At 44.1% G+C, this 25,350-nt stretch overlaps 1 protein-coding gene across 2 annotated transcripts in view; it reads left to right on the top strand.

Annotated features, from left to right (window-relative positions):
* Btk (Bruton tyrosine kinase) overlaps positions 1-25,350 on the top strand; it is a 45,834-nt gene continuing 20,484 nt past the window's right edge. The window contains exons 1-5 of one of the 2 annotated variants that reach the window (XM_075957828.1): positions 1-123; positions 8,445-8,615; positions 9,543-9,641; positions 15,057-15,125; positions 18,346-18,427. In XM_075957828.1, the coding sequence (XP_075813943.1) occupies positions 8,475-8,615; positions 9,543-9,641; positions 15,057-15,125; positions 18,346-18,427 (391 nt within the window). In that variant the 5' untranslated portion in view covers positions 1-123; positions 8,445-8,474. The remainder of the gene's footprint in view (positions 124-8,444; positions 8,616-9,542; positions 9,642-15,056; positions 15,126-18,345; positions 18,428-25,350) is intronic. The other variant, XM_075957829.1, reaches the window with a different exon arrangement.

Raw genomic sequence — 25,350 nt, 5'->3', positions numbered from 1 at the left:
CCTTCCTCTCTGGACTGTAAGAATATGTCTCCAGGGCCAGTGTCTTCAGAGAGCGAGTCCCACCTTCCAAGTCCTGGCATCTCATTACATCTGGGAAGCTGCCTGCATTAAGTCAGAACTGAGGTGGGTCTGAGGTGACGCAGAGACGGGGTAGCAGCCGTAAGGACTTCTGTTGGGACCCTGAAAGGACAGACAGGAAACATGGCTGCTTCCATGTATCTGCTGGTAGAGGAGACTCATGGAGAGTGGGAGTGTCACCAGCAGAAGACCCTGGCATGCCCTTCCAATGATGGAAGGGAATGTAAAGGTCTTCTGGAGAGGGCCAGTGTGGTGGGGTGGCTGGAGGAAGAGGAGACAGTGACATGAGGTGACCATCTGAAAAGGTAGCCAACCTTGGAAATGGAGCTCTGCAGCTCTTGGTGGGAAAGCAACATTACAGACAGCCGTAGGGTGAAAGCAAGCCGTTTTCACCAGATATTGCTTGAAGACCCGAAATGTGTTCTCATATCAATGAGACCCTTAGAGGAAGGAATTCTAAGAGGCCGCTTAAGCTGCAAAACCTCTAAAATAGCTCATGGGTCTCAAATGGCAGTACTAACCGGGGAAAGGCCTGTGCTGCATGGGGCGGAGGCGACTTGGCTTGGCCTTCAACAGACCAAATATTACGAGGATGAGAGCTGGCTTCTAGGAAGGATTGTGTGGAGGCTGTGGGAACCTCGTGGTAACAGTGGGTAGGAGACAGGGCCAGCGCAAAGCAGCCTCCGCCCCAGCTGAGACAGTGTGGCCAACCCCTGAGGTCTCCGGGAAAGTTTTTCCTCTTACCATTGCCTACCATGTGCATGGCTGCCTTTTCTCCTGCCTTCATTATTTCTCCTCTCATTTCCTGGCCGCTATCCCCTGATCCAGAAGCAGCACTTAATAGCCTTTAAATTGGATAAAATTTATCTTGCCACTTTCTCCTCAAGCTATTTTTCCTTTCTCTTCCCCCTTTTCACCTGTCTGTTGCTTTGCTTGGGCATTCTTGCCAGGACTATGTGTGTAAATAAACGTAGTCATTAAGACAGGCCCCTGGCCAAAGTAAGTGTTGTATCTCAGCGGTCCTTACTAGTTTTGTTCCTCCCGAGCCCTGCCAGCACCACGCCTCATAGGGTTGGCCTTGGAGCAAATGGTGTGAGATTTAGATTCAGACTGCTGCTCTGATCAAGGCGACAGAGGTATTCTGGAGTGAGTGGTTAGACCTCCAAATGAACCGGTACTTTCCTTACTACCCAGCTCTCAAGGCTGGAAGGTTTATCCCCCCCCTCCCCCCCCCTGCTATGCGGTTCTAGAGCAGCAGTGGGGGTGGGGCTGGGGTGTTGATCCCAAGCCCTGCAATTCCAGAGGCAGGAGTAGCAGCAGTCCAGAGGCTGGCCAGGGGACACTGCAGGCAGCTCAGAGGCTGGCCAGGGGACACTGCAGGCAGCTCAGAGGCTGGCCAGGGGACACTGCAGGCAGCTCAGAGGCTGGCCAGGGGACACTGCAGGCAGCTCAGAGGCTGGCCAGGGGACACTGCAGGCAGCTCAGAGGCTGTCCTCTTTGCTGTTAGATGAACATTTTAGTTCTGCTCCTTCCCTCATTTTGCATGCCACACTTCTGAAGCAAGTGGACTATTGCCTTTTTCAATTATTTGAAATAAGCCACAAAATGCAAATTCTCATAGAAACCTGAAGTATTACACTCGTGCAGTATCCCTTAAGACTTGCCTTATCCACTCTATTCTGACTTTTTTGATTTATTTTATTTGGAACTAAAGTTTTACCCATTTAGCCGAGGCTATGTAGCCCAGACTAGTCTCAGACTTGTGCTCCTTCTGCCTTACTTTCCTGTGTGCTGGTATTGCTTGTGAACATTACCACACCTGACCTGACTTTTTAAAAAAAAATTCAGGCTGTTTAATCTATTTGCTTGTGCAAAAATCCAGGTTCTTGTTGCTTATGGCTGTTGATGTTTTGTTCAGACACTTTGCAAATGCCTTATGGCGAAGAACTAGTGTAACTTTCCATCTTCTCATAGGGTCTTGATGCAATTTAAATAGTCACTATGATTTGTTGTTTCCATTTGAGCAAATTTCCCATAGAGTCTCTTGTCAGTGGTCTAGACGGGGAAGATATGGCTGCTGAAAACCAAAGTTTGGGCCTTCTCCCAAGAGTCATCCATGTCTTCGTGCCTACGTTCCCCTCAGCAATGCTGGGGTCTGATTGCTAATTCCTGAAGATAAAGGAGGCCTAGACATTTGAGTGTAACCAAGCTCAAGGAACGGTTAAAGAAGAGTTGGGTGTGGTGGCACATACTTGTAATCCCAGCGCTCAGGAGGCTGAAGCAGGAGGATTACCTGGAGTTCCTGATCAACCTGAAAAGCAGAGCTAGACCTTGTTTCACAAATGTGGAGAAGAAGGAGGAGGGTGAAGGGGGAGGAGGAGGAAGAAGTAGTTGTTGTTATGGAGGAGACTGACTTATTTTACTCCAAACCTGCTTGGTTATGCATGAAGCCGTCAGGGGAGGGGGAGGGGAACACGCCTCTGAGGAGCCTGAAACAATTGGGCCACGTGTAACTTTCAGTTTGTTGCAGAGGTTCATATAGAGCAATTGAGTATGATCGGGAGAGCTTCATAAACCTGGACCATTTAACCACAGGCATTCCTCCCCACGCCCCACTCTTTGAAAGGCCTCTTCCAATGAGCCACAAAACGTAAAGACTTTGGGTGACACTGGTTATCTGAGCCTCAGTTCTTCTCACTGCTGACCCTTATCAAAATGAAAATGACGTCTCACTCCTCGAAAGAAAGTTCGGAGAGTTCTGAGGACTTGAAGGGTAGGCAAGTGGGAGATTAAGACAAACTAGAATTTGAGACCACTGGCCCAGTGAAAAAGTTAGTGGACAATAAAGGCAGACTAGAAAATGCCTGGCAGTGAAGTGGAAATGAGGTAACACTGGAGGGCAAAGGGGACTCAGGCTCTCAAAACCTGCTCTTTGGAAAGGATTTTGGCAATGAGTATCAAAATGCAAAGTGCACACACAGTTTTCACGTTTCTTTATGCATTGTGTGTGGTATGTGTGTGTCTGGATGGATGTGTGTCTGTGGTGTGTATGTGTGTGTCTGTATCTGTGTGTGTGTGTGTCAGGGTGTATATGGTGTATGGGTCTGTGTCTGGTGTGCATGCATGTGTGTGTGGTGTCTGTGGTGTGTGTGTGTGTGTGTGTGTGTGTGTGTGTGTGCATAAGTGTGTGCTGATGCTTTTAGAGAGTGTCAGATTCCCTTGAGCTGGAGTTCCTGGCAGCTGTGAAAGGCTTGATGTGGATGCTGGCAACTGAACTCAGGTCCTCTGGAAGAGTAGAAAGCCCTCTTCTTAACTGCTGAGCCATCGCTCCGATTCTTTCTCATTATTATTATTAATTATTGTTGTTGGTATTGCTCTTGCTATTTAGATTTTAAGGTAGGGTTTCTCTGTGCAGCTCAGACTGGCCTTAAACTCACTATGTGAGCCTCCTAGCTCAGCCTCCGGAGGGCTGAGATAACACGCCTACTTCACAGGCATGGCTAGGAATAATGGTAAACAAGAATCTTAGAAACTTTGTTTTCACCAAAAGTATTGTTGCATGGATAGATGAATGGATACATAGATAATTTTAAACATAAGCAAACTATACATGATATGTGCAATATGAATGCAACTACAATAAGAAATGTGCACAGAAAAAATGAAGATGCCAAAAATACTAACACATCTATATATGAGGTTAATAACTGATTTTTAAATTTTTAATATCCCTGAAATTGCAGAAATTTCCTACAATGAATTTGTGTTATTTTGATATAATAAGGAAAAGTAAACGTTTAACCAAAGGGAAACAAAAATTCAATTAAAAATTGCTAGTGTTAGTGTTAGGCTTTACCATGAATTTGGTCGCCTGTAATGCTGACAAAATAAGTAGAGTCTAAACAATGTTTCAGTAGAGTCTAAACAGCGTTCCTTGGGAATTTACCACTCCTAATTGGGTTGCTTTGTTACTATGGAGATGACATTTTAAAGACCTTTCTTCTACCTGAGCATGATGAGTAGGCCTTTAATCCTAGACTTTGGAAGGCAGAGGCAAGAGGGTCTCTGGGAGTTTAAGGCCAGTCTGGTCTACGTAGTGAGTTCTAGGACAGCCAGGGCTACATAATGAGACCCTGCCTCAAAGAAAAGGAAATAAAGGGGAAGGGAAAGGACAGGAAGGGGAGGGGAGGAAAGGGGAGGGGAGGAGAGGAGAGATGGAAAGGGAAAGGAAGGCAAAGCCACTGAGTTTGATATCACCACATAACCTGGGTGTGGGGGTGCACACATCCCAACACTCAGGGGATAGAGGCAGGAGAGGATCAGAAGCCCAAGGTCTATCTTGACGACATAGAAAATTTGATAACAACCTTGGCTACATGGGACCTTGTGTCAAAAAAAAAAGAATTCAATTTAAATCAATCTGGGAAGTAATGGCATGCTCACAAACTGCAAGAGCTACACAGCAGAGCTATAGAGGGATGGCGCTGGACAAGTCACACAGCCTACAGATATTAGTGCCCGTGTGTCTGTTGTGAAGAACAGCTGGAATAACACACATAAGATGTTGATCAGAAGCTGGGCTATATGGCTCAGTGGGAGAGCTCTAGACAAGTAGGAATAAGACCCTGAGCTTCATTCCCAGCACCACAACCAGAAATAATAATAATAATAAAAAAAAACCAAAGTGCCTGACAGGTGAATGACACTGGAGAAGGAGTTCTCTTCCATATCCCTATAGAGAGAATCAAAATGACCAGAAGGAGAAATAATGAGAAAATGATACCTCTTGAATATTGTGGCTAAGGAGTTGTTTGGGATACTATTGATTCGCATCTGTCTCATGAACTCTCCTCAACCACAGGCAAGCTGTGTAGTTATGGAATGTCGCTCCAGTGTTGTCCCTGGCAGTGTTTTGTCTTATCATAAGTGAGGATGATTGCCACAGATGCTTTTATTTATTGACTCTTCACGTGTTATTTATATTAACTCCCTGGCATAGTGCAGTTTGTATGATGACTGAACTCTTACAAACAGGCTTCCTCTTTCTGAATTCCACTGCTGCTTATAGAGCTGGAAGGATGCAAACGGTGGCTTTGTGTATTCCTTGTATTCAGACTTCAGTAATGTTATAATACTGAAACCATATGTCATACAAACAACTCAGATTTGCTGTCATTTTTCTCCCTCTTCTTTTGCATCATCTCTATGATCCTCTTTCAGTATATGTGACATTTCTTCTGTTTCAACCGTGTCTCCCACCCCTTGATTAACACGAGCAGGGGCAGCCCTCATCATGCATGTTTTGTGTTTGGATCACTTCTATTAGCCAATGGAATTGTTAGAGACAAAATAGGAGTTTCCCACAATGAGTAGCTACAAGGTTCTACCTGCTAACACAGAGCAGTCCGCTACACTATACCAGCCTTCTGGGAGATGCAGAGATAGATGTTTCTCCTTTTCTATTATTGACTAAAGGACCAGAGGAGCCTAAGGAAGAACTGCCACATTTTGAGGTTGTGGGAGTCTGGATTTTACTCTAAGGAATGGGAGAGAAACAGTCAAGGGAACAACAAACTATGGAAATTGCAATAACTCTGCAGCTCAATGGTCTAGCGCTAGAGGCCATCTCACTCCTGGCTCAGAGGGGTGATGGTTGCTTACTTCCTCATACTGCAGCAGTAAACTTTACCTCAGCACAGGCATTTGAGAGAAACAGAAGGCTTCCTCTTGTATGAATTAGATGAGTTGAAGAAAAGAATGAATGAAGGAAGGAAGGAAGGAAGGAAGGGAGGAAGGGAGGAAGGAAGGAAGGAAGGCAGAGGCGACACCCAGCATATGTCTTACAGGACATACGAAGACATTATCAGGACTGAAAACAATGCTGGGTCTAACCAGGGAGTGTGTCCACTAAGATTCACAACATAATTGAAGGTCAAAGGTCCCGCGACCTCTCCTCTCTGGCACACACAAACAGCGTGGTTTGTTGGAATGCTTTTGATCCTCTGTACTGCTTTTGCTACTCACTTGCCTTAGGGTTTTATTTTGTCTTCTGTAATTTGGGTCTGCGTTCTAAAAAAGGTGCTTGATGTCATTCACCATGATGCATGAGTGCTATTATTACAAAGGTCTCCAAGACTTAACAGCTAAGAAGACTGGAGTATGCTTGCGCTTTTACCACTACTCATTAGGAAATGGGGGGCAGTGCTCTAAGAGGAACTTCTTAGGTGTTTGGGCTGAAACCGAAGGTAGGACGGATTGCTCATAATCTTGCCAGCTTGTCACTCTGGTGGGAGTCCATTTTAGGCAGAGGCCAAGAAGGAGACTAATGCAGCGAGGTGCAGGGAAAGGTTTGCATTTCTGCATCCTTTCTCTCTAAAGATCACCAACAGAACATTAGTCCGGTCGATCCACTGCCAGAAGAGAGCAGCAGCTCTGCAGTAGAAAGATGGCGAAGATCATCGTGAGCATTTGGACATTCCTGGGATCCGTTCTTGTCTTACTGTCATAATAATAGGACTGTCTGCACAGCAAGACAGCACCAAATAACTGTGGAGAGCACTGGGCTTTGAAAAAAGACAGCCCCTTTCTCTCCCTACTGAAAAAGAAGTCAGTTTATCAGTGAAAAAAAAAAAGGAAAGTGCACCGGGCGGTGGTGGCATACGACTTTAATCCCAGTACTCAGGAGGCAGAGGCAGACGGATCTCTGTGAGTTCGAGGCCAGCCTGGTCTACAAGAGCTAGTTCCTGGACAGGGTCCAAAGGCACAGAGAAACCCTGTCTTGAAAAACCAAAAAAAAAAAAAAAAAAAAAAAAAGGAAAGTGACTTGACACTTGACTTGTTTGGTTTCCGTGGTGCCATCAGAAGGAATCTGGTGAAATTAAAGAAATAAAGCTCCACACCCTTGCAGGGAAAGTGCCCTGCTCCTCCCAAAGCTCCGGGGAGAGCTGATGAATTGTTTTTGTTCCATTTTTATGGCTACCATCTTTTCATTAATGATTCCAATAAAAACTTAGAATTTATAAAATTGTGCATAAACTTGAGATGGATTGATGTGGTGTGTGTATGTGTGTCTGTCTCTCCATCTGTCTGTCTAAAGAAGCCATCGGTGAGCCATGCCTGATGCTGCAGGCCTATCATCTAGATAGCACTCTAGATGCTGAGGCAGCAAGCTTAGGCCTGCCTGGGCCACCAAATGAGCTGAAGGTCAGCATGAGCTACACAGGGAGATGCTGTCTCAGAGATATAATATAAATTTCAAATAGGCTAGTGATGCACCTCGGTGGCTGAGTCCTTGTCTCCCTCGTGCAAGGCCCTGTGTTTCATCTTCAGCACCACAGAGACTCTTTAGTGGTTCATGAAATTTTCTGGAGTGTTCTAAGCATACTGTTCTTCCTACATGAGCACAAATGACATTCTTAAAAGCAACATAGTTACATTACTTTTTTTTAAAGAAAAAGATGATTTACTTTTTAAATTTTATTGCATGGTTATGAGTGGTTTGCCTGCAATTACATATATGCACCACCTGAGTGTCTGGTGCTCGTGGAGGTCAGAAGAAAGCACCAAATATCCTGGAACTGCAGTTACAGGTGCTTGTGAGCCGTTTGTATGGGCGCTGGAAATGGAACGCTGGATGCCGGCAAGAGCAACAAGTGCTCTTAACCATCTTAACCATTGCTCCGTAGTTACCTCGCTGCTGCCTGCCGTCTAAAAGAAACTAAGGAAAGAGGAGGGGAGGCCAAAGCACCAATCCACTGCAGTAAAACTGTTCTCAACTTGAAAACAAAACTTCTCTCCTTTGTAACCCAGACAGCAGGGCATGAGCTGAATCAGTCGAATGGCAGTTAGTGTGTGTTCATAAGTACAGGTGAAACCTCCGGTGTCCTTTTGGTGACAAACCTGAATGGGTCAACTCTTGAAAAATTATATCTATTGTTCAGGAAACTGGCAACGGAAAGTCCAGTATCTGCCATAGTGAAGTTCTGGTGCCCGAATTATCCCTTCTGAGAATATCCGGGTCAAGAGTTTCACAGAAATGCCGGCCTTTTACAGATTCTGGCGACTTGGCAGAAAAGGATAAACAGTGTAAAGTGGTGTCTCGACGTTACCAAAGGCCTGGTATATGTTGTTGGTTAGCTAGAGCATTCAGTTCCCTTACACAAGAAGCCAGGCGTGGTTCAGTGTTCATTTCACTGAACCTGAAATTTGACAGAGTTGGGGACTGTGGAAGGAGGAGATCAGACAGACAGAAGGCGCCTTGCTAGTGTTGCGCATGCGTGTTTCATTTCAAACAGGTAGGGCTGAGGAGGACCCAGGAGGGATAGAGATGACTGTGCTAAAACCTCACATTCTGTCCTTATCCATAGCACAGCAGCGAGTCCCGGCGAGAGGAAACCATGGCTGCAGTGATCCTGGAGAGCATCTTTCTGAAGCGCTCCCAACAGAAAAAGAAAACATCCCCTTTAAACTTCAAGAAGCGCCTCTTTCTCTTGACTGTGCAGAAACTTTCCTACTATGAGTATGACTTTGAACGTGGGGTAAGTTTCCCAAACGTGAAGTCTGAAATTCACCATTTCAAGGATTTAGTCATCTTCGGCCTTATGTGAGACACGAGATGGGTCTTCCATGGTCAGGGTAGGAGGGCGTAGAAATAAAATTGACCTAAGTACAACAAACTCTGACAAGTATTTCCTAGCCTAGGACTAGGTACAATCATGCCAGGGGAAAAAAATCAGGCCTTTAATCCCAGCACTCAGGAGGAAGAGGCAGGCAGATCCCTGTGAGTTCAAGGTCAGCCTGTTCTACAGAACTAGTTCCAGGACAGGCTCCAAAGCTACAGAGAAACCCTGTCTCAAAAAACAAAACAAAACAAAACAAAACAAAACAGAAGAAGGTGATAGAATCTTGTGGTTGGTAATAACTCATATGAGCCAAGCGGTGGTGGTGCATTCCTTTAATCCCAGCACTGGGGAGGCAGAGACAGGTGGATCTCTGAGTTTGAGGCCACCCTGGTCTACAGACTGAGTTCTGTAGGCCAGGCACCAAAGCTAAAGAGAAACCCTGTCTCGAACCACCCCCCCAAAAAAAACCCACAATTCATATGCTTGTTGAGAATAAAATCCAAGAAGTTATCATTGCCTATTTCTTGTGACAAAATTGCACATAATTGTTTATCCTTCTATGTAATGTGTCTCCAATTTGGTATTTAAAGGTTAGATAGATGTTGGGTTCTGCCATGGGCACACACCTTTAATTCCAGCACTCAGTTGGGTATACATAGTGAGTTCCAGGCCAGCGAGGGCTGCATAGTGAGACCCCATCCCAAAAATAAACAGAAATGGGTTCAGGGTTCTGTTAGGCTTTATGTGCCACCCCGCCACAGAGACTGATTAAATAACAATGTGTAAATGCCTGATTGCCTGAACATTCTTAATCTTTTCCCATTTTCTTCCTCATTCCTTCAGCGAAGAGGCAGCAAGAAAGGTTCAATAGATGTGGAGAAGATCACCTGCGTTGAAACAGTGGTTCCTGAAAAAAATCCTCCACCAGAAAGACAGATTCCGGTAAGAAGAAGTCAGGGTCAAGGAGGGAGAGCTACGGGGTTGGAAGGCATTTGGAACTTCCAAGTACTCCAAATAGAATGGCACTGTTGTCGTGCACTGTAGAACAGTTTTGTTTCTGTAGGGAGCCAGCGAGCTTGTCTGTGGGTAAGGGAAAATGCTGTCAAGCCGGATGACCTGAGTTCTATCCGTAAACCTTACATAGTGGAAGCAGAGAGCCAACTCCTGAAAATCATCCTCTCATCTCCACATGAGAACTGCGGCACGAGTGTGGACATGCACACACACCCCCATGCGTGCACACACACACACACACACAAAACAGAGAGAATGTAAGAATGTAAGAAAGGAAAGAAAAGTCAGTTTTTTATTCAGATTGGGAGATGGCTCAGTGGTAAAGTGTTTGCCAGACAAGCCCGAGGAGGACTTGAGAATCCTAAAGCCACAGCCAGCAGTGCATCTGTAATCTTGGCACCCCTATGGTAAGGGAGGTGGAGACAACTACTCTGGCATATGCAACAGCTAAAAAAGTGAGCACGTCTCAAAGAAGGTGAAAGATGAGGACTGACACTTGAGGCTATGCCCTGACCTCCACAGACATACACACATGCAGAGAGAGAGAGAGAGAGAGAGAGAGAGAGAGAGAGAGAGAGAGAGAGAGAGAGAGATTAAAAAAGAATTTGCCAAAAGAGAATTTGCTTGCTTTTGTTGTTGTTGTTTTGTTTTGTTTTCGAGACAGGGCTTCTCTGTAACTTTGGAGCCTGTCCTGGAAGTATCTCTTAGTTCCAGGCTGGCCTCGAACTCACAGAGATCTGCTGCCTCTGTCTCCCGAGTGATGGAATTAAAGGCGTGTGACACCACCACCAGGCTTGCTTGCATTTTTTAAAAAAATTTGTTTTATTTTTAATTATGTGGTGTGTGTGTGTGTGTGTGTGTGTGTGTGTGCGCGTGCACGTGCGCGTGTGCATGTTTGTGTTTGTGTGTTTACCCCCAGAGGCCAGTGTCAGATTCCTGAGTTAGAATTTCAAGCAGTTATGAGTGGGCATGGCTTTTTGGGAACAAGCATGGACCCTCTGGGGGAGCAGTTATGTGCTCTTAACCACTGAGCCATCCTTTCCAGCCTGAAAGGTCTTCGGTCTCCCACAAATTGGTGATACCAAGTCAGCATCTTTCCTTCTTAGCAGGTACACACTTAACCTGGAAAACTTTACAACCCCCGACATAAAATACTGCTGGACTGCCCTCTCACAGGGGCAAAGAGGACTGACTTCCCTCCTTCAGCTGTCAGTGTCAGAGCTATGGCTTGAGGAAGTCTCCATGCCAAGGCTGAACCACGGGAGAGTTGATTTTTAAAGAGTTGTATGTATGTATGTATGTATGTGTGTGTGTGTGTATGTATGTATGTATGTGAGTCTCACTCTGTATCCTAGGCTGTCTGGGATTCACCATGCAGCTCAGGTTGACCTTTAATTCTTTGCAATTCTACCTCAGCCCTTCAAGTGCTGTAATCACAAGCATGAAATTAGAGTCTGTTTTTTTTAATTTCACAATTGCTATTTTATCATTTGTTTGTGTGGGGGTATTTTGCCTGTATGTATGTCTGTGCACTACATTCTCGCCTTGTACCTACCTGAAGATGCCAGGGGAGGCATTGGATCACCTGGAGCTTTACTTCCAGATGCTTGTTAACCACCATATGGGTGCGGGGAACTAAACCAGGGTCCTCTAGAAGAGCAGTCAGTGCTCTTAACTGCTGAGCCATCTTTCCATCTCCAAGATTAGATTCTTTAATATCTTAAGATCTATTCTCCCTGAATTCCCAGGCTCTTTCCAGGGAATAGCACGTGCTGATTATTGAGCTGATTTTTTTAAGTGAGTTTTTAATATTTATTTATTTATTTATTTATTATGTATACAATATTCTGTCTGCTTGCATGCCTGAAGAGGGCACCAGACCTCATTACAGATGGCTGTGAGCCACCATGTGGTTGCTGGGAATTGAACTCAGGACCTTTGGAAGAGCAGGCAATGCTCTTAACCACTGAGCCATCTCTCCAGCCCTGAGCTGATTTTTTTTTATCATTTTATTTTTCCTGTTTATAGGAGTATGCCTATCTAGTATAGAAACTGGAAAATATAGAAATAAGAAAACTAAGAAAAATGATGTATAATCCCACTATTTACTTAAATAATAATTACCATCCTGGCACATACAGGTTTTAATATATCTTCTCTACTAACAGCAGACATGCACTAATATATATTATATAATTAGAACACAATACTACTATATACCTTGCTTTGCAATTTACCTTTATTTTCTTTGGGAAGGAGTTGGTGTTTTGGATTTTTTAATTTATTTTTTTCTGGGTGTATGTGGTCTAAGTGTATGCAAATGCGTGCACACTTGCTTGTGTGCATGTGGAAGCCAGAGGTCCAAGTCAGGGGCCGTTCTCTGTCATTCTCCTCCTCCTTTTCCCTTTGAAAGGTTTTCATTATATGTGTCTATCCATCTGTCTGTCTACTTATTTATTTGAGACAGGTTCTCACTATGGACACCTGGCTGGCCAGGATCTCACTCTGTATACCAGGCTGAACTCAAACTCAGAGATCCACCTGCCACTGCCTCCTGAGTGCTGGGATTAAAGGCATGTACCAGTATGCCTGGCTATACTTACCTATCTCTATTTTTAGCTATCTAGCTGGCTTGCTATTGCAGGTAAGTGGTTGAGGGCCAACGTGCCACAGCATGAGTAAAGAAACCAGAGGACAGCTTGAGGAAATCAGTTCTCCCCCTTCCATCACGGAGTTCCTGGAGATGGAACTCAGGTCATCAGGCTTGGTGACAAGTGCTTTTACTCTCTGGGCCATTTTGTTGGCCCTCTCCACCTTATTTTGAAAAACCATTTTATTATTTTATGTATATGGGTATTTTGACTGTATGTGCACCATATGGTTACAGTGCCTGAGAGGCCAGAAGAGAGAGTCAGATTCCCTGAAATTGGAATGACAGACATTTGTAAGCGGCCATGTTGGTGTTGGGAGTCAATCCTGGGTCCTCTGCAAAAGTAACCAGTGCTCTTAGCCGCTGAGCCATCTCTTCAGCACCCCGCCCTTATTTTTTTTAAGGCTTATTATTATGTGAATGTTTGCATGTATGTATGTGCCCTGCATACATACCTAGTACCAGGTGCCAGTGGAGGTCAGAACATTGCCTCAGATCTAGCGTAGGATTCCATGGAGCTGAAGTGACAGACAATTGTGAGCCTCCATGTAGGTACTGGGAATCAAATCTGGGTCCTTTGAAGATTAGCAAGTGTTTTTAACTGCTGAGCCACCTTCAGTCCCAACATTTTGAAGATGCTTGAGAGTGTTTTCCTGCATGTATATAAACGTAGCATGTGTGTGTGTGCCTGGGGAGACTAGAGGCCAGAAGAGGGTGTCGGATCCACTGGACCTGACGTGATAGGTGTTTGTGAGCTGTGGCCTGCATCCTGAGAGTTAAACTCCTTTGCAAGAGCAGCAAGTGCTCTTAGCTGCTGAGCCATCTCTCTGGCCCCAATGCTTTTGTTATTTGTGTTTCTATTTCATTTCATTTTCTAGAAGTGGAATTGTGGTATCTTACAGTCCTGTTAACTATGTAGGGTGGTATTTTCTCCATCTTTATAACTTGAAATATTTTAAATACTAGTTAATTTTTCAGAGAAGAAAAATATTTCATTAGTGACTTAATTTTACTTATAAGACTAAACAATGTGTCTACTGCTCATTTCTATTTTTTTCATTTGTGAATTGCATGTTCATCTTTTAGCCCACTCTTATTGAGATATTTAATGTGTTTCTAACACTTTCAAAGACATCTTGATATAAGAGTCCTTTGTCAATATTAGTGTGTTGAAAATATTCTTCCAGTTTTTCTTAAATCTCTAAATTTGGTTTGGTTTATTTTATTCTGCCCACCTAGTGGTTTCTTTCCTTCCTTCATTCTTTCCCTTAGTCTTCTCTCTCTCTCTCTCTCTCTCTCTCTCTCTCTCTCTCTCTCTCTCTCTCTCTCGTCTCACTATGTATTTCTGCCTGACCAAGCTGGCCTTGAACTTACAGAGAGCAGCCTCTGTCTCCCAGGTGGTAAGATAAAATGCACGTGCCACCACACCCAGCTCTGTCTTCTTTTTGTTTCTGTCTTTCTTTTTCTGTGGGTGTTTTTACAGCTCGGGTATAACCCAGATTGGCTTGATCTCCCTCTGGAGCCTCAGGCTTCCAAGCACTGGGATTACAGGTGCACTCTATCACTCCCAGATCATAATTTCTTTATATGTTTTTGCCTTGCTGGTAATTGAACCCAGAACTTCTTGCGCATAAGGCAAGCACTCTAGCACTGCGCTGCGGCCCCATCCCTTCATGGCTCTACTTTCACTGTCTGCTCTTAAATCCATTTGAACTTTACACTGGGGTATCATGCGAAGTGGCTATCCAATTCCTAGCACCAATTATTGAGAAGCTACAGTTTTGCTAATGATTTGGAATATCTATGGGTCTATGGGAAATAATCATTAAGAAATTCTTTTCAGGCCGGGAGAGTTGGTTCAGTAGTTAAGAGCAATTGCTGCTCTTGCAGAGAGCGTAAGTACAATTCCCAGCACCCACAGTGGACGGCTCACAGTCACCATAATTCCAGTTCCTGGGCACACCATGCTTTTTTTTTTCTGGCTTCAGTAGACATTTCACACACACACACACACACACACACACACACACACACACACACATACAAAATAAGTATTTTTTTTAAAAATAAGAGCTTTTTGCAAATGTTTTCTGCATCCATGCTAAAATATCCCCCAAACCTAAAGAAATTCAGAAAAGAGCAGCACTTCTGTCTTACTTATTTTTTGGTTACGGTGATAGAACACCATGGCAAAAACAATTTATAAAGAAAGTGTTCGGGTGGTGATGGTGCACACCTTTAATCTCAGCACTCGAGAGGCAGAGGCAGGCGTCTGAGTTCAAGACAAGCCTGGTCTTAGAGCGAGTTCCAGGACTGGCTTCATAGCTGCTGGGAAACCCTGTATAGAAAAACAAAAAAACAAAAATAGAAAGAAAATGTTTAGTTTGGGGCTTGGCTTCAGCGGGTTAGTTCATGATGATAGAGTAAAGGCATGTCCGCAGAACAGCCTAGAGCTTACATCTTGATCCACAATTTGGAAACTGAGAGGCTGGGAATGAGTCTTTTGAAACCCCAAAGCCTCGCTCCAGTGACACGCCTCCTGCAACAAGACCACACCTCCTAATCCTTCCCCACGGAAGTTCCACCAATCAAGGACCAAGTATTCAAATATGTGTAAACCAATGGGGGCCATTCTCATTCAAACCACCACAACATCCACAGGTAACCATATTTCCTTTCTTCTTTCATTACAGAGGAGGGGTGAGGAGTCGAGTGAAATGGAACAGATTTCAATCATTGAAAGGTTCCCGTACCCATTCCAGGTGAGTTATTTTGTGTAACCCACTCCGGAAAAGCCTCTGTAATGAAGTCACTAGGAATCGGGTGAAGGATACTAGGTTCCGGTGAGCAGAAATTGAAGTAGTCAAGGAAGTCCTGTTAGGGAACCAGGCCCCTGCATGGTATGCTGTCACTGCGATGAGTTTTCTCAGCAGAGTAAGAGTTTATCTCCAAGGAAGACACTCGTGGAAATAGGAGACACGAGTCTCAAAGTGTCTTTCCTGAAAAGGTTGAAGGGCATTTATCAGAAAAATAAGTGGGGCTTCTTAAGGTGTGGAGACAGGGTTAAAGATAACCAGTCATCAGCAAATGCACAGTCAATTGTCACAGCTCTTCATGGGACCTGTGTTCAGAAAATGGCATAATATGGGGGTGGTGTTTTCAGCTCTACTAGATCATTCTTTGAGAATCTGCACAGGCCCAAGGGAGGAGTCAATGGTTTCTCCTAATTTCGTATCTCTTTCCATTTTACTTTCTCCTAATTCTCCTCTCTCTCTCTCTCTCTCTCTCTCTCTCTCTCTCTCTCTCTCGCTCATTCTCTCTCTCTCTCTCTCTCTCTCTCTCTCTCTCTCTCTCCCACTCACTGTCCCTTCTAACCCCCTCTCCTAGCCTCTCCGCATTTGCCATAACCCTCTTTCTCTCCCTCCTAACCCCCATCTTCTTTTTAGTCCTCTTTGTCTCTATTCTAAACTCTCCATCTTAATCTTCCTCTTCCTGTCTCCTCCAATTTTTAAAAAGATGAGGTCTCTTTATGAGCTGTAAAGCAGATCTCAAACTTACAACCTCCTACCATAGCCTTCCAGTTGCTGGGATTACAGGTTTATTAACTAGTGCTACCACATCTAGTCAGAACTGGTGATACTGCTTGCTAAGAGATCTTGGCAGCCTCTGAAAGGTAACCTAGGAAACCATTATTGTAATTAACTCTATGTCAGAGGTCTTATCTACAGCAAAGCTCGGGCTGGCTAATACATACCCCAGCTGTGTCACTTGCAGGATTAATGATTTCTTTTGAAGTCAAATAAAAGCAACAAAACATAGGCTTGTGTACATGAGATTAGGCCAGCTGTGTTTGTTGGCTGGGAACAACAGAAGCTAGGATGCTGGCTTTCCATAGAGTCTTAGAGAGAGAGGTCTTATTCTTTGAATGCTAACATTCATGAGAACGGCTCTCAGGTCCCCACGAGATGCTTCTGAGCTGCAAATGAGATCTGTTTACTATTGGAAGCCCTTCACTTATTAAATATGCAGCAGAAGCCTCTTGGCAATCCAGCAAAGGATTGTTTGTTTATTTCCATCTAAAAATTTTACAATGTATGAGATTGACAAGCATGTTTGATTTTGTATTTTCCGCATCTACACAGTTTCTTTCTATATTTACACCTCAAAAATACTATAAATCAACGCCAGTCCTATTCTGCTATGTCGTGTTTATGACGGCTGAATTAAAAGAGACACTCTGCTTGTTGACTGTTCGTGTCACTTCCCTCTGGCTCTGCATGTCTACTTATTGGCGGTCACGTGGGTTGAAAAGACCAAAACAGAGCGGAAAGGGGTAGTATTAGGAAGTGCAGTGTGGGGAAGGCTTATGAGATGTAAACCTATGCTCCAGTCTAGTCTGAAACAGGTCAAGAACATTGCTTTGATAGCTAGAGCATAAGCCGTAGCAAAGAGTACGATTTGGCCTTCAAACCGGCTTGCTTGTATCCTGAGAACTGTGGAGGCAACACGCAGTGAATGTAGCAGCCTCGGCAGCAGTGAAAGCCAGAAAAGGAAGTGGAAAGTCTCAGGGGAGGGGGCTTTCTGTCATGGATGTATGAGCACAAGCAAGACCAGCAAGCAAAAAGAAAAATGTAAAATGATCTCTTTCGTGGCTGACTGTTAGAAAACTCGTGAGGGAAGGGTGTTTGTGACATAGTTTTTATTACCACTGTCTTTTAACCGATGATCTCACTTGGCTGCATGAGCCGATGATGATGAATTATATAAAGAACATTAATTCATAATTCAAAATAACTTGTATTTGACTTTAGAATTCATTCCGTGATGCCTACTAACTCTGTGAGGGTTAGACCTAGCTCTTTTTTTGAGACACTATTTCACTGTGTACCTCAGGCTAGGCTAGCCTCCTTCTGCCTCAGCCTCCCCAGCGATGGGATTACAGGTGTAAGTTACCATGCTTGACTCCAAAATAAAATCTTTTATATTTTATGCGTCTGTGTAATGCCCAGCATAATGAACGTGGTAAGTGATGGGCCGGAGATATGGCTCAGTGGTTAAGAGCACTGGCTGCTCTTCCGGAGGGCCTAAGTTCAATTCCCAGCAACCACATGGTGGCTCACAACTATCTGTAATGAGATCTAGTACCCTCTTCTCGCATGCTGGCATACATGGAGGCAGAATGTCGTATACATAATAAATAAATAAATACTTAAAAAATGAATGTGTTAAGTGTTAAAAAACAATACTGATTTGATGATAGTCCCTGAAGTATACTTACTCAATTTGAAGTAACTTTGTAGCTCTAAACTTTTTTGGCAAATAATGAGAGAAAGCCCCTGGAAAGGGTTGTTAATAGTCATGAATGAAAATTTACTTCCTCTTTTCCAATTTGAAAAACCCACAAATACTAATCAAAGTTTAGGTATATTGCCTTTCAAATTTCTTCCATAAAAATCAAAATTTAATAATAAAATATCCCTTGTTTGTTTTGGGGTTTGTTTTTGTTTTTCAAGACAGGGTTTCACTGTAGTTTTAGAACCTGTCCTGAAACTAGCTCTTGTAGACCAGGCTGGCCTTGAACTCACAGAGATCCGCCTGCCTCTGCCTCCTGAGTGCTGGGATTAAAGGCATGCGCCACCACTGCCCGGCTAAAATATCCCTTGTTAAAGAAAAAAAACTCTACCAAATGCTAAGTGAGATATTGTGGACTAAATAGGCACATAAATTAAAATATACATCAAAAGGGCTTAAGAGTATTGAAAAGCCAAGGGCTTTGAGGTCTTGCATCCCTGGACTTAAGTGTTCAGGAATTCTTCAACTGGTTTACCTGACCCCCGGACCACAGCTAACTGAAGACCCTGGTTTTCTTTCTTTTATACAACAGATATACAATGTTGTTCCTTAAGATTCACTTATTGCTTTAAGATTTTTCTTCTATTTTCTGATCCCTAACCTTGAAATGTGGTATGTTCATAATTCCAGGTTGTATATGATGAAGGACCTCTCTATGTTTTCTCCCCAACTGAAGAGCTGAGAAAGCGTTGGATTCACCAGCTCAAAAATGGTGAGTTTTACTTGGAAAGTAAACTAGTTTTAAAAAGGAAAAGAGAACTGAGTGGTGGTGAAGCACACCTTTAATCCCAGCACTGGGGAGGCAGCGGCAGGTGGATCTCTATGAGTCCAAGGCCAGCCTGGTCTACAAGAGCTAGTGCCAGGAAAGGTTCCAAAGCTACAGAGAAACCCTGATTAAAAAACAACAACAACAAAAGTAAAAGAAAGAAATCATAAAAAAGAGAGGAGATGTGAGAGAGAGAAGGAGAATTGAGGTATAGAGAAAGGAAGAATGAATTAACGGAAGAGAAAGGACTCAGAGGAGGGAGAGAAAGATCGAGACTGTTTGCCTCAACATATGAACAGAAGATGACATACTAGACTGAATTGTAACCTAGTCCTGTCATCTCTCCAGTGCAATTTTGTGCTTTATTATATTATGATGATGATGATGTTGATGATGATGATGTGTGTGTCTTTCTGCCACAACATGTATGTGGAGATACTTTCAGTAGTTGGCTTTCTCCTTGCATTGCATATGAAAGGTCCTTTACCCAGGAAACCATCTCAGCAGTCCTTTCTTTTTAAATACATATGTATGCATTTTTATTACAATTTATTGAGCTCTACATTTTTCTCTGCTCCCCTCCCTGCCTCTACCCTCCCCCATTCAACCCTCCCGCAAGGTCCCCATGCTCCCAATTTACTCAGGAGATCTTGTCTTTATCTACTTCCCATGTAGATTAGATCTATGTAAGTCTCTCTTAGTGTCTGCATTGTTGTCTAAGTTCTCTAGGATTGTGCTTTGTAGGCTGGTTTTCTTTGCTTTATGTTTAAAAACTGTCTATGAGTGAGTACATGTGATAATTGTTTTTCTGTGTCTGGGTTACCTCACTCAAAATAATGTTTTCTATCTCCATCCATGTTCCTGCAAAATTCAAGATGTCGTTATTTTTTTTCTGCTGTGTAGTACTCCATTGTGTAAATGAACCACATTTTCCTTATCCATTCTTCGACTGAGGGGCATTTAGGTTGTTTTCAGGTTCTGACTATGACAAACAAAGCTTCAGCAGCCCTTTCTAATGCAGTTTTGTAACTGTGAACACCTTCATTTTCTTATTTATATAAAACTTTCTCTAACAATATCATGCAAATGCTGCACCATTTACAAAGGTGATATGTTGCTCAGTGATTATCCAATATTTCAAGTCCTGGATATGAAATACCTAGCTCTAGAAATTAATTAGCTGGGGTGTGGCAGTGCTTGAAGCCAGAGACAAAGAGTTCAGTTTCAAGCCACTCTCTATTATTGACTTTAGGCAAGTAAGCCATGGGCTTCTTGGTGGTCCAGCTTTTCCTCCCAAATGGCAATGATGCTAATGCCTGCCATACCCACCTCCAGAGTTGCCTAAGAATCAAACAAATAATAACACGTGTGAAAGTGTGAGAAAAACCATAAGGCACCAGATAGAATGGGGCAAGCATCTCCTCACTGTGGGGCACTATCTCTGAAGGAGCTAGCTTGTAGTCATTGCTTTGGGAAGACGTAAACTTGAATATTTCCTCAGGGCTTCACCACACAGTGGTAGAGATAAGTTGCGCTGCAGATGCTTGCAGCACAGGATGCATGCACAGAGTCTCGTGTGTATATATAGCGACATGTCAAGTGACTGAGAGATTAACTGGTTGAGTTGACATCAGGAAAGGCTGCCTCGAGAAACAGGAAGGAGGGCAGCCTGATAACGGCACAGTTGGGTTATTGCACGACAGCCCTTTGTCTTCACGAACATTTAGACTCCAATACTCAGCGGTTTGCCTTGAAAGTATACTTAGTACACATGGAAATCACCAATTCTTTCAAACTGAAGGAGAAAAGGATGAGAAGGACCATTTAGTTATTGAGTTCTTACTGTGTAGCCGACACGGAGCTAAGTAACTTTATCTGGATTAACTGTGTTTCATTCTCACAGTAATCTTGGACTAAGAGCAACAATAACCAGCACGTTACAGGCAATGACTGTGTATCAGGATCTGTGATAAGTGCTTCAAATGTGTCGGCTTATTCAATCCTCACAATAATTTTCTGATTTAGCTCTCTCCCATTTCCACGTGAAAGAACCGAGACTCAAAGAAACGACATACCCGCTCATGAGCATGTACCAGTCAGTGGTGAAGCCTGGCTACAGGCTCGAGATTCGATTCGCAAAACAAATAGACTTTCGCCAGGCCAGAGAACTATTCCTAGCAACTGGTATAAGAACTACCGAGGCATCGAGATTTGTACCTCTTTGGTTTCTTCGACAGTGTTGCATTCAAGCACACAGAAAGCCATTGATAAACAGATACCCAAATAGATTTTTCTATGGGAGTAAGTACCTGCCACCAATTTAGGCTCTGCACGAATGGCTGACAGTGAGTTAGGAAACAGGAAGCCACAGGCAGCCTATCTGAGGAGAAGCGAGGGAGAAATGTGTGAGTTGGCAGTTCTTTTACACTTCAAACATTAATTTCCAAACCAAGCTCATTAACCAAAATTACAATAGGCTAAGCCTAAAGCCAAGACGACAAAAACACTGTCTCTTCAGCTGGTTTGCTAATGGTCAGTAGACCTAGGTCAGGGTACCTAGGTGCAGTTTTGCGTTCCCTTCTGCTTTGCTGAAGATGCGCCCGGTATAACTTGTCAGACCTCTTTGGCCATCCCACAGGGGACAAAGCAGAAACTGCTGCTTCTTCTCCTTCTTCGCAACTTAATTGGGCTTAATTTATTACTGTCCTTAATTATTTTTAGATATCTTCAGGACATACTTTACACAAAAAAAATGTTACAGAGGTGTTATATGAGAAACCGTGTTTCATTGCTTGCTATTTTTAAATTGTGGTCTTTCTTTCTTCTCCCCCCCCAAAAAAACCCTACAGGACTGAAGATGTATCTCAGTGGTCAAGGGCTTGCCTAGCATGTGCAAGCCCTGGGCCTTGCTACCTAGACTATTAAAATACGAAGGCAAAACTTCACTGTGGAAGTAGTCCCACGCGCTAAAGCTGGGCTAAGGACGAGTACGGTGTGTCACTGGCTTGCATGGAAACAGCAGCCAGAGCTCACCGAACAGTGACGTCTTTTAGAATCAATTAGGCTTTCAGTTGCCTGAGTCACCCTGAGGAGACAAAGCAGGAGCAGCTTCTAGCGATTTGTATTGTTGCTTTCTTGCTGAGAGATTCAGATGGAAGTCTTAATAATCTCAGGATAGTCTTTGGTGCTAATGATGGGGGGAAAGGGGAGCTGTCCTGCTTGTGGTAGGGCACGCCGTTAGTTCCTTTGGTGCGCCCAAAGGAGGTTTCATCTGAGCATTGAGGGGTATTAATCGTAGAGAGGCATGGAGGCGCCTTCCAAAGTATTCGATCTCAGTGAGGGGAAGCACTGAGGGACAGAAGTGGCTTGCTATACACCATAGGTCTGCGTCTTTATCCTAAGTACGTTGTACCTTAATTTTTAAAGCAGGACCTAATATCCAGCTGCTGTATTTTCTGTTTCCTCTTTCTTCTCCTCCTCCTTCACCTCCTCTTCCTCCTTTACCAGCGCATCTTCCCCTTCCTCCTCCTCTTCTTCCTCCTCCACCTTTTATTAAATTTGAGAGCATGTGTGTACAAACATGAGCACCATGCAGCAAGTCTGGAGGTCAGAGGACAACTTGCCTTGTGGGATTCAAGTCTCTCTTCTCATCATGTGGATCCTGGGGATTGAAGTCAGGTTAGCAGATTTGCTGGTAGGAGCCTTTACCTGCCTCTTTCTATTTTTATTTTACTTTATGACCGTATCTCATAATGTAGCCCAGGCCGGTATTAAACTTAGGGCCAGCCTTCTGACTCAACCCTATCAGTGCTAGGATTACAGGCGTGAATCACCACACCAGGTTTATGGTGACTTTCTCAATGGAATCTTCCATAAAATAGCCATATCACGAGAACTTAGACACGAGCTCTTTCGTTCCGTTGTTCTTGAACACAACAATGGGTACTTCTACATTAAAACAACAAGCATTTCTCTCCTATCCCTCCTCCTCCTCTTTAGTGCTAGGACAGAAAACCAGGGCCTTGGTCATGCTAGGCACTTGTTTTGTTGCTGAACTATACACCTCAGTCTCACATCTATTCTTGAATTTGTTTGGTCAAGCTCAACAAAGCCTATCCTAATTGACCTTCCGATACAACCGCCCTGATCTCATCAAAATTGACGGCGCGATGGCACAAGCAGAGTTTCAATAACAAATAAGGGCAGCGAATTATGCCTGTTTGAAACAGAATTTTAGACAGTCTTCTGGTAGCGTGAGTGCCATAGATCAGGCTTTCAAGTACTCAGAGAGTAAGCACCAACCATTGAGCTTACTGAAGCTATCAGTCTCCCCTAAGTTCTCCTGATGGAACACTCGCTTTTATAATTCGTTTCTAAGTCGCTGGAAATGCTAGGCCTCGATGTACAACAAAAGTAGGGATGCTGTCTTCAAACTTTTGTTGTCCTTGTGCTCTTTGGCTTTGTCTTGTTCGTTTCGAGACAGGGTCTCACTATGTAGACCAATCTAGTTTAAAATTCACTGTGCACCTGAGGCTGGCCTCAGACTCGTGGCTCTTCCTACTTTAAAGTTCCAAGTGCTGAGGCAGCCGTAATGCAGCAGGCCTGGCCACAGACTAGGCAACCCTTCTACCATGGAACTACCAATCCCAGGAGACTTCTTATTTTATTTTATGCATGTTAGTGTTTTGCCTCTATGTATGGATGTGCACCTTGTGCATGCTGGGTGCCAACAGAGGTCAGAAGGCAGTATCGGGTCTCCTGGAACTGGAGTTGCATATGTTTGTGACCTACTATGTGGGGGCTGGGAATCAAAGCCAAGTCCTCCGCTAGAGCACCAAGTGCTCTTAACAGCTGAGCCTACTCTCCAGCCCTCCCTCCCAGAGGGACTTCTTAAGAAACAGATACTATTCGGGAATGTAAGTAGTTCCTTTTTGTTGTTCCTTTGGGGCTAGAGTCTCACCACAGAGCCCCGACTGCTCTGGAACTTGTTTTGTAACCCAGGTTGACCCTGAACTTCTGCCTGAGACTCCCAAGTGCTGGGATTACAGACGTGGACCTATAATTTTTTTTTAGACAGGGTCTCACTTGCTATGCAGCTTTGGAAGACCTGGAGCTCCCTTTGTAGATAGTTCTAGCTTGGAATTCAGAGATCTGCCTACCTCAGCCTTCTGAGTGCTGGGATTAAAGGCATAGCCCGCTATACCAGGTGGCAAAAGGATTCTTTCTTCTTCTTCTTCTTCTTCTTCTTCTTCTTCTTCTTCTTCTTCTTCTTCTTCTTCTTCTTCTTCTTCTTCTTCTTCTTCTTCTTCTTCTTCTTCTTCTTCTCCTGCTCCTCCTCCTCCTCCTCCTCCTCCTCCTCCTCCACCTCCTCCTCCTCCTCCTCCTCCTCCTCCTCCTCCTCCTCCTCCTCCTTCTTTTTTTGTGACAGGGTTTCTCTTTGAAACTGTCCTCCCCTGGAACTCCCTTTGTAGATCAGGCTGGCCTTGAACTCACAGAGATCCGCCTGCCTTTCTCTGCCTCCCGAGTGCTGGGATTAAAGGCTGCACCACCACAGTCCGCACGTACTGAGAGGATACTGAGTGCCTTGAAACTGGAGAAAGTAGGAAGCTTTATCCGACCCCCACCCCAGTAGCCTATATGCATAGACTGGTTTGTCAGAGTGGCCCAGTGTTAAGTATTCTAGCAGTGTCTATCGGTGCCTGTGCTCCACAAGGCACAGAGGAACTGGAGGTCTTAAAGCCCTTGGTGAAGGGGGGGGGGGGAGAAACAGAGGGCGCTTGTGGTCAGAGCAATTAGCCCAGGCAGGCTGGAGTTTCAGTGGCATTATTTAGAAATACCAGCGCCTGCTAATAATTACAGGTAGATGAACTGCTGGTCACTTGTATTACATTAGTATTTTTCAAGTCTCTATAGGTGATGCAACTGCCACCACACTGTGCGTGGTAATGTGAAGAGGAACCCTGAGAAGTTGGCAGGGGAAAGCGGGTAAAAGTCTCAAAGGTCGTGATGAGGAACTGGGAATGCGGCTCGGTAGTACAGCGCTAGCCTAGTGTGCTCAGTTCCTAGCACTGCATGCACCCCTTCCCCAGTGCATGCTGCACCCCTCGTTCATGTTGTGAAAACACCTTTTTTTGTTGTTTTGCTTGTTTGTTTTTTGAGAGAGGGTTTCCTGTAGCGCAGACTGGTCTTGAACTTGCTACGTACTTAAGAATGGATGGCCTTGAACTTCAGCCTCTACTCCTGAGTCCTGGGATTACCAGTGCATGCAACTACATCTGTTTTTGTCTTGTTTCATTTTATTTTGTTCGTTTTGTTTTTCGAGACAGGGTTTCTCTGTGTAGCTTTGGGGCCTGTCCTGGAACTCACTCTGTAGACCAGGCTGGCCTTGAACTCTGCCCGCCTCTACCTCCCGAGGCATTTGCCACCACCACCTGGCTCCCTACACCTGTTTCATGAGGGATTGAACCCAGGGTCTTGTGCGCGCTAAGCTTGTGCTCTATCAAGTGAGCTACATCTTCAGCTTAGGGTTTTTTTGTTTTGTTTTGTTTTGTTTTGTTTTTGAGACAGGGTTTCTCTGTGGCTTTGGAGCCTGTCCTGGAACTAGCTCTGTAGACCAGGCTGGTCTCGAACTCACAGAGATCCACCTGCCTCTGTCTCCCGAGTGCTGGGATTAAAGGCGTGCGCCACCACCACCTGGCTTGTTTAGAGGTTTTGTATTGTATGTAGCCTAGCCAAACTTTGAACTTTTGATTTTCCTGTCTCAGCCTTCCAAGTGCTGGGATTATAGTCATGCACTTTTTATTTTTATGTTACTTTTAGCTTGTTCACCTGTAAAATACAAATGGCCCTTCAGATTTCTAGGCCTCTTC

The sequence above is a fragment of the Microtus pennsylvanicus genome, chromosome X (genome assembly GCF_037038515.1).
Source record: "Microtus pennsylvanicus isolate mMicPen1 chromosome X, mMicPen1.hap1, whole genome shotgun sequence".
Taxonomy (NCBI): domain Eukaryota; kingdom Metazoa; phylum Chordata; class Mammalia; order Rodentia; family Cricetidae; genus Microtus; species Microtus pennsylvanicus.
Note: the sequence above shows the minus strand (reverse complement) of the source record. Positions and strands in the feature narration are given on the sequence as shown.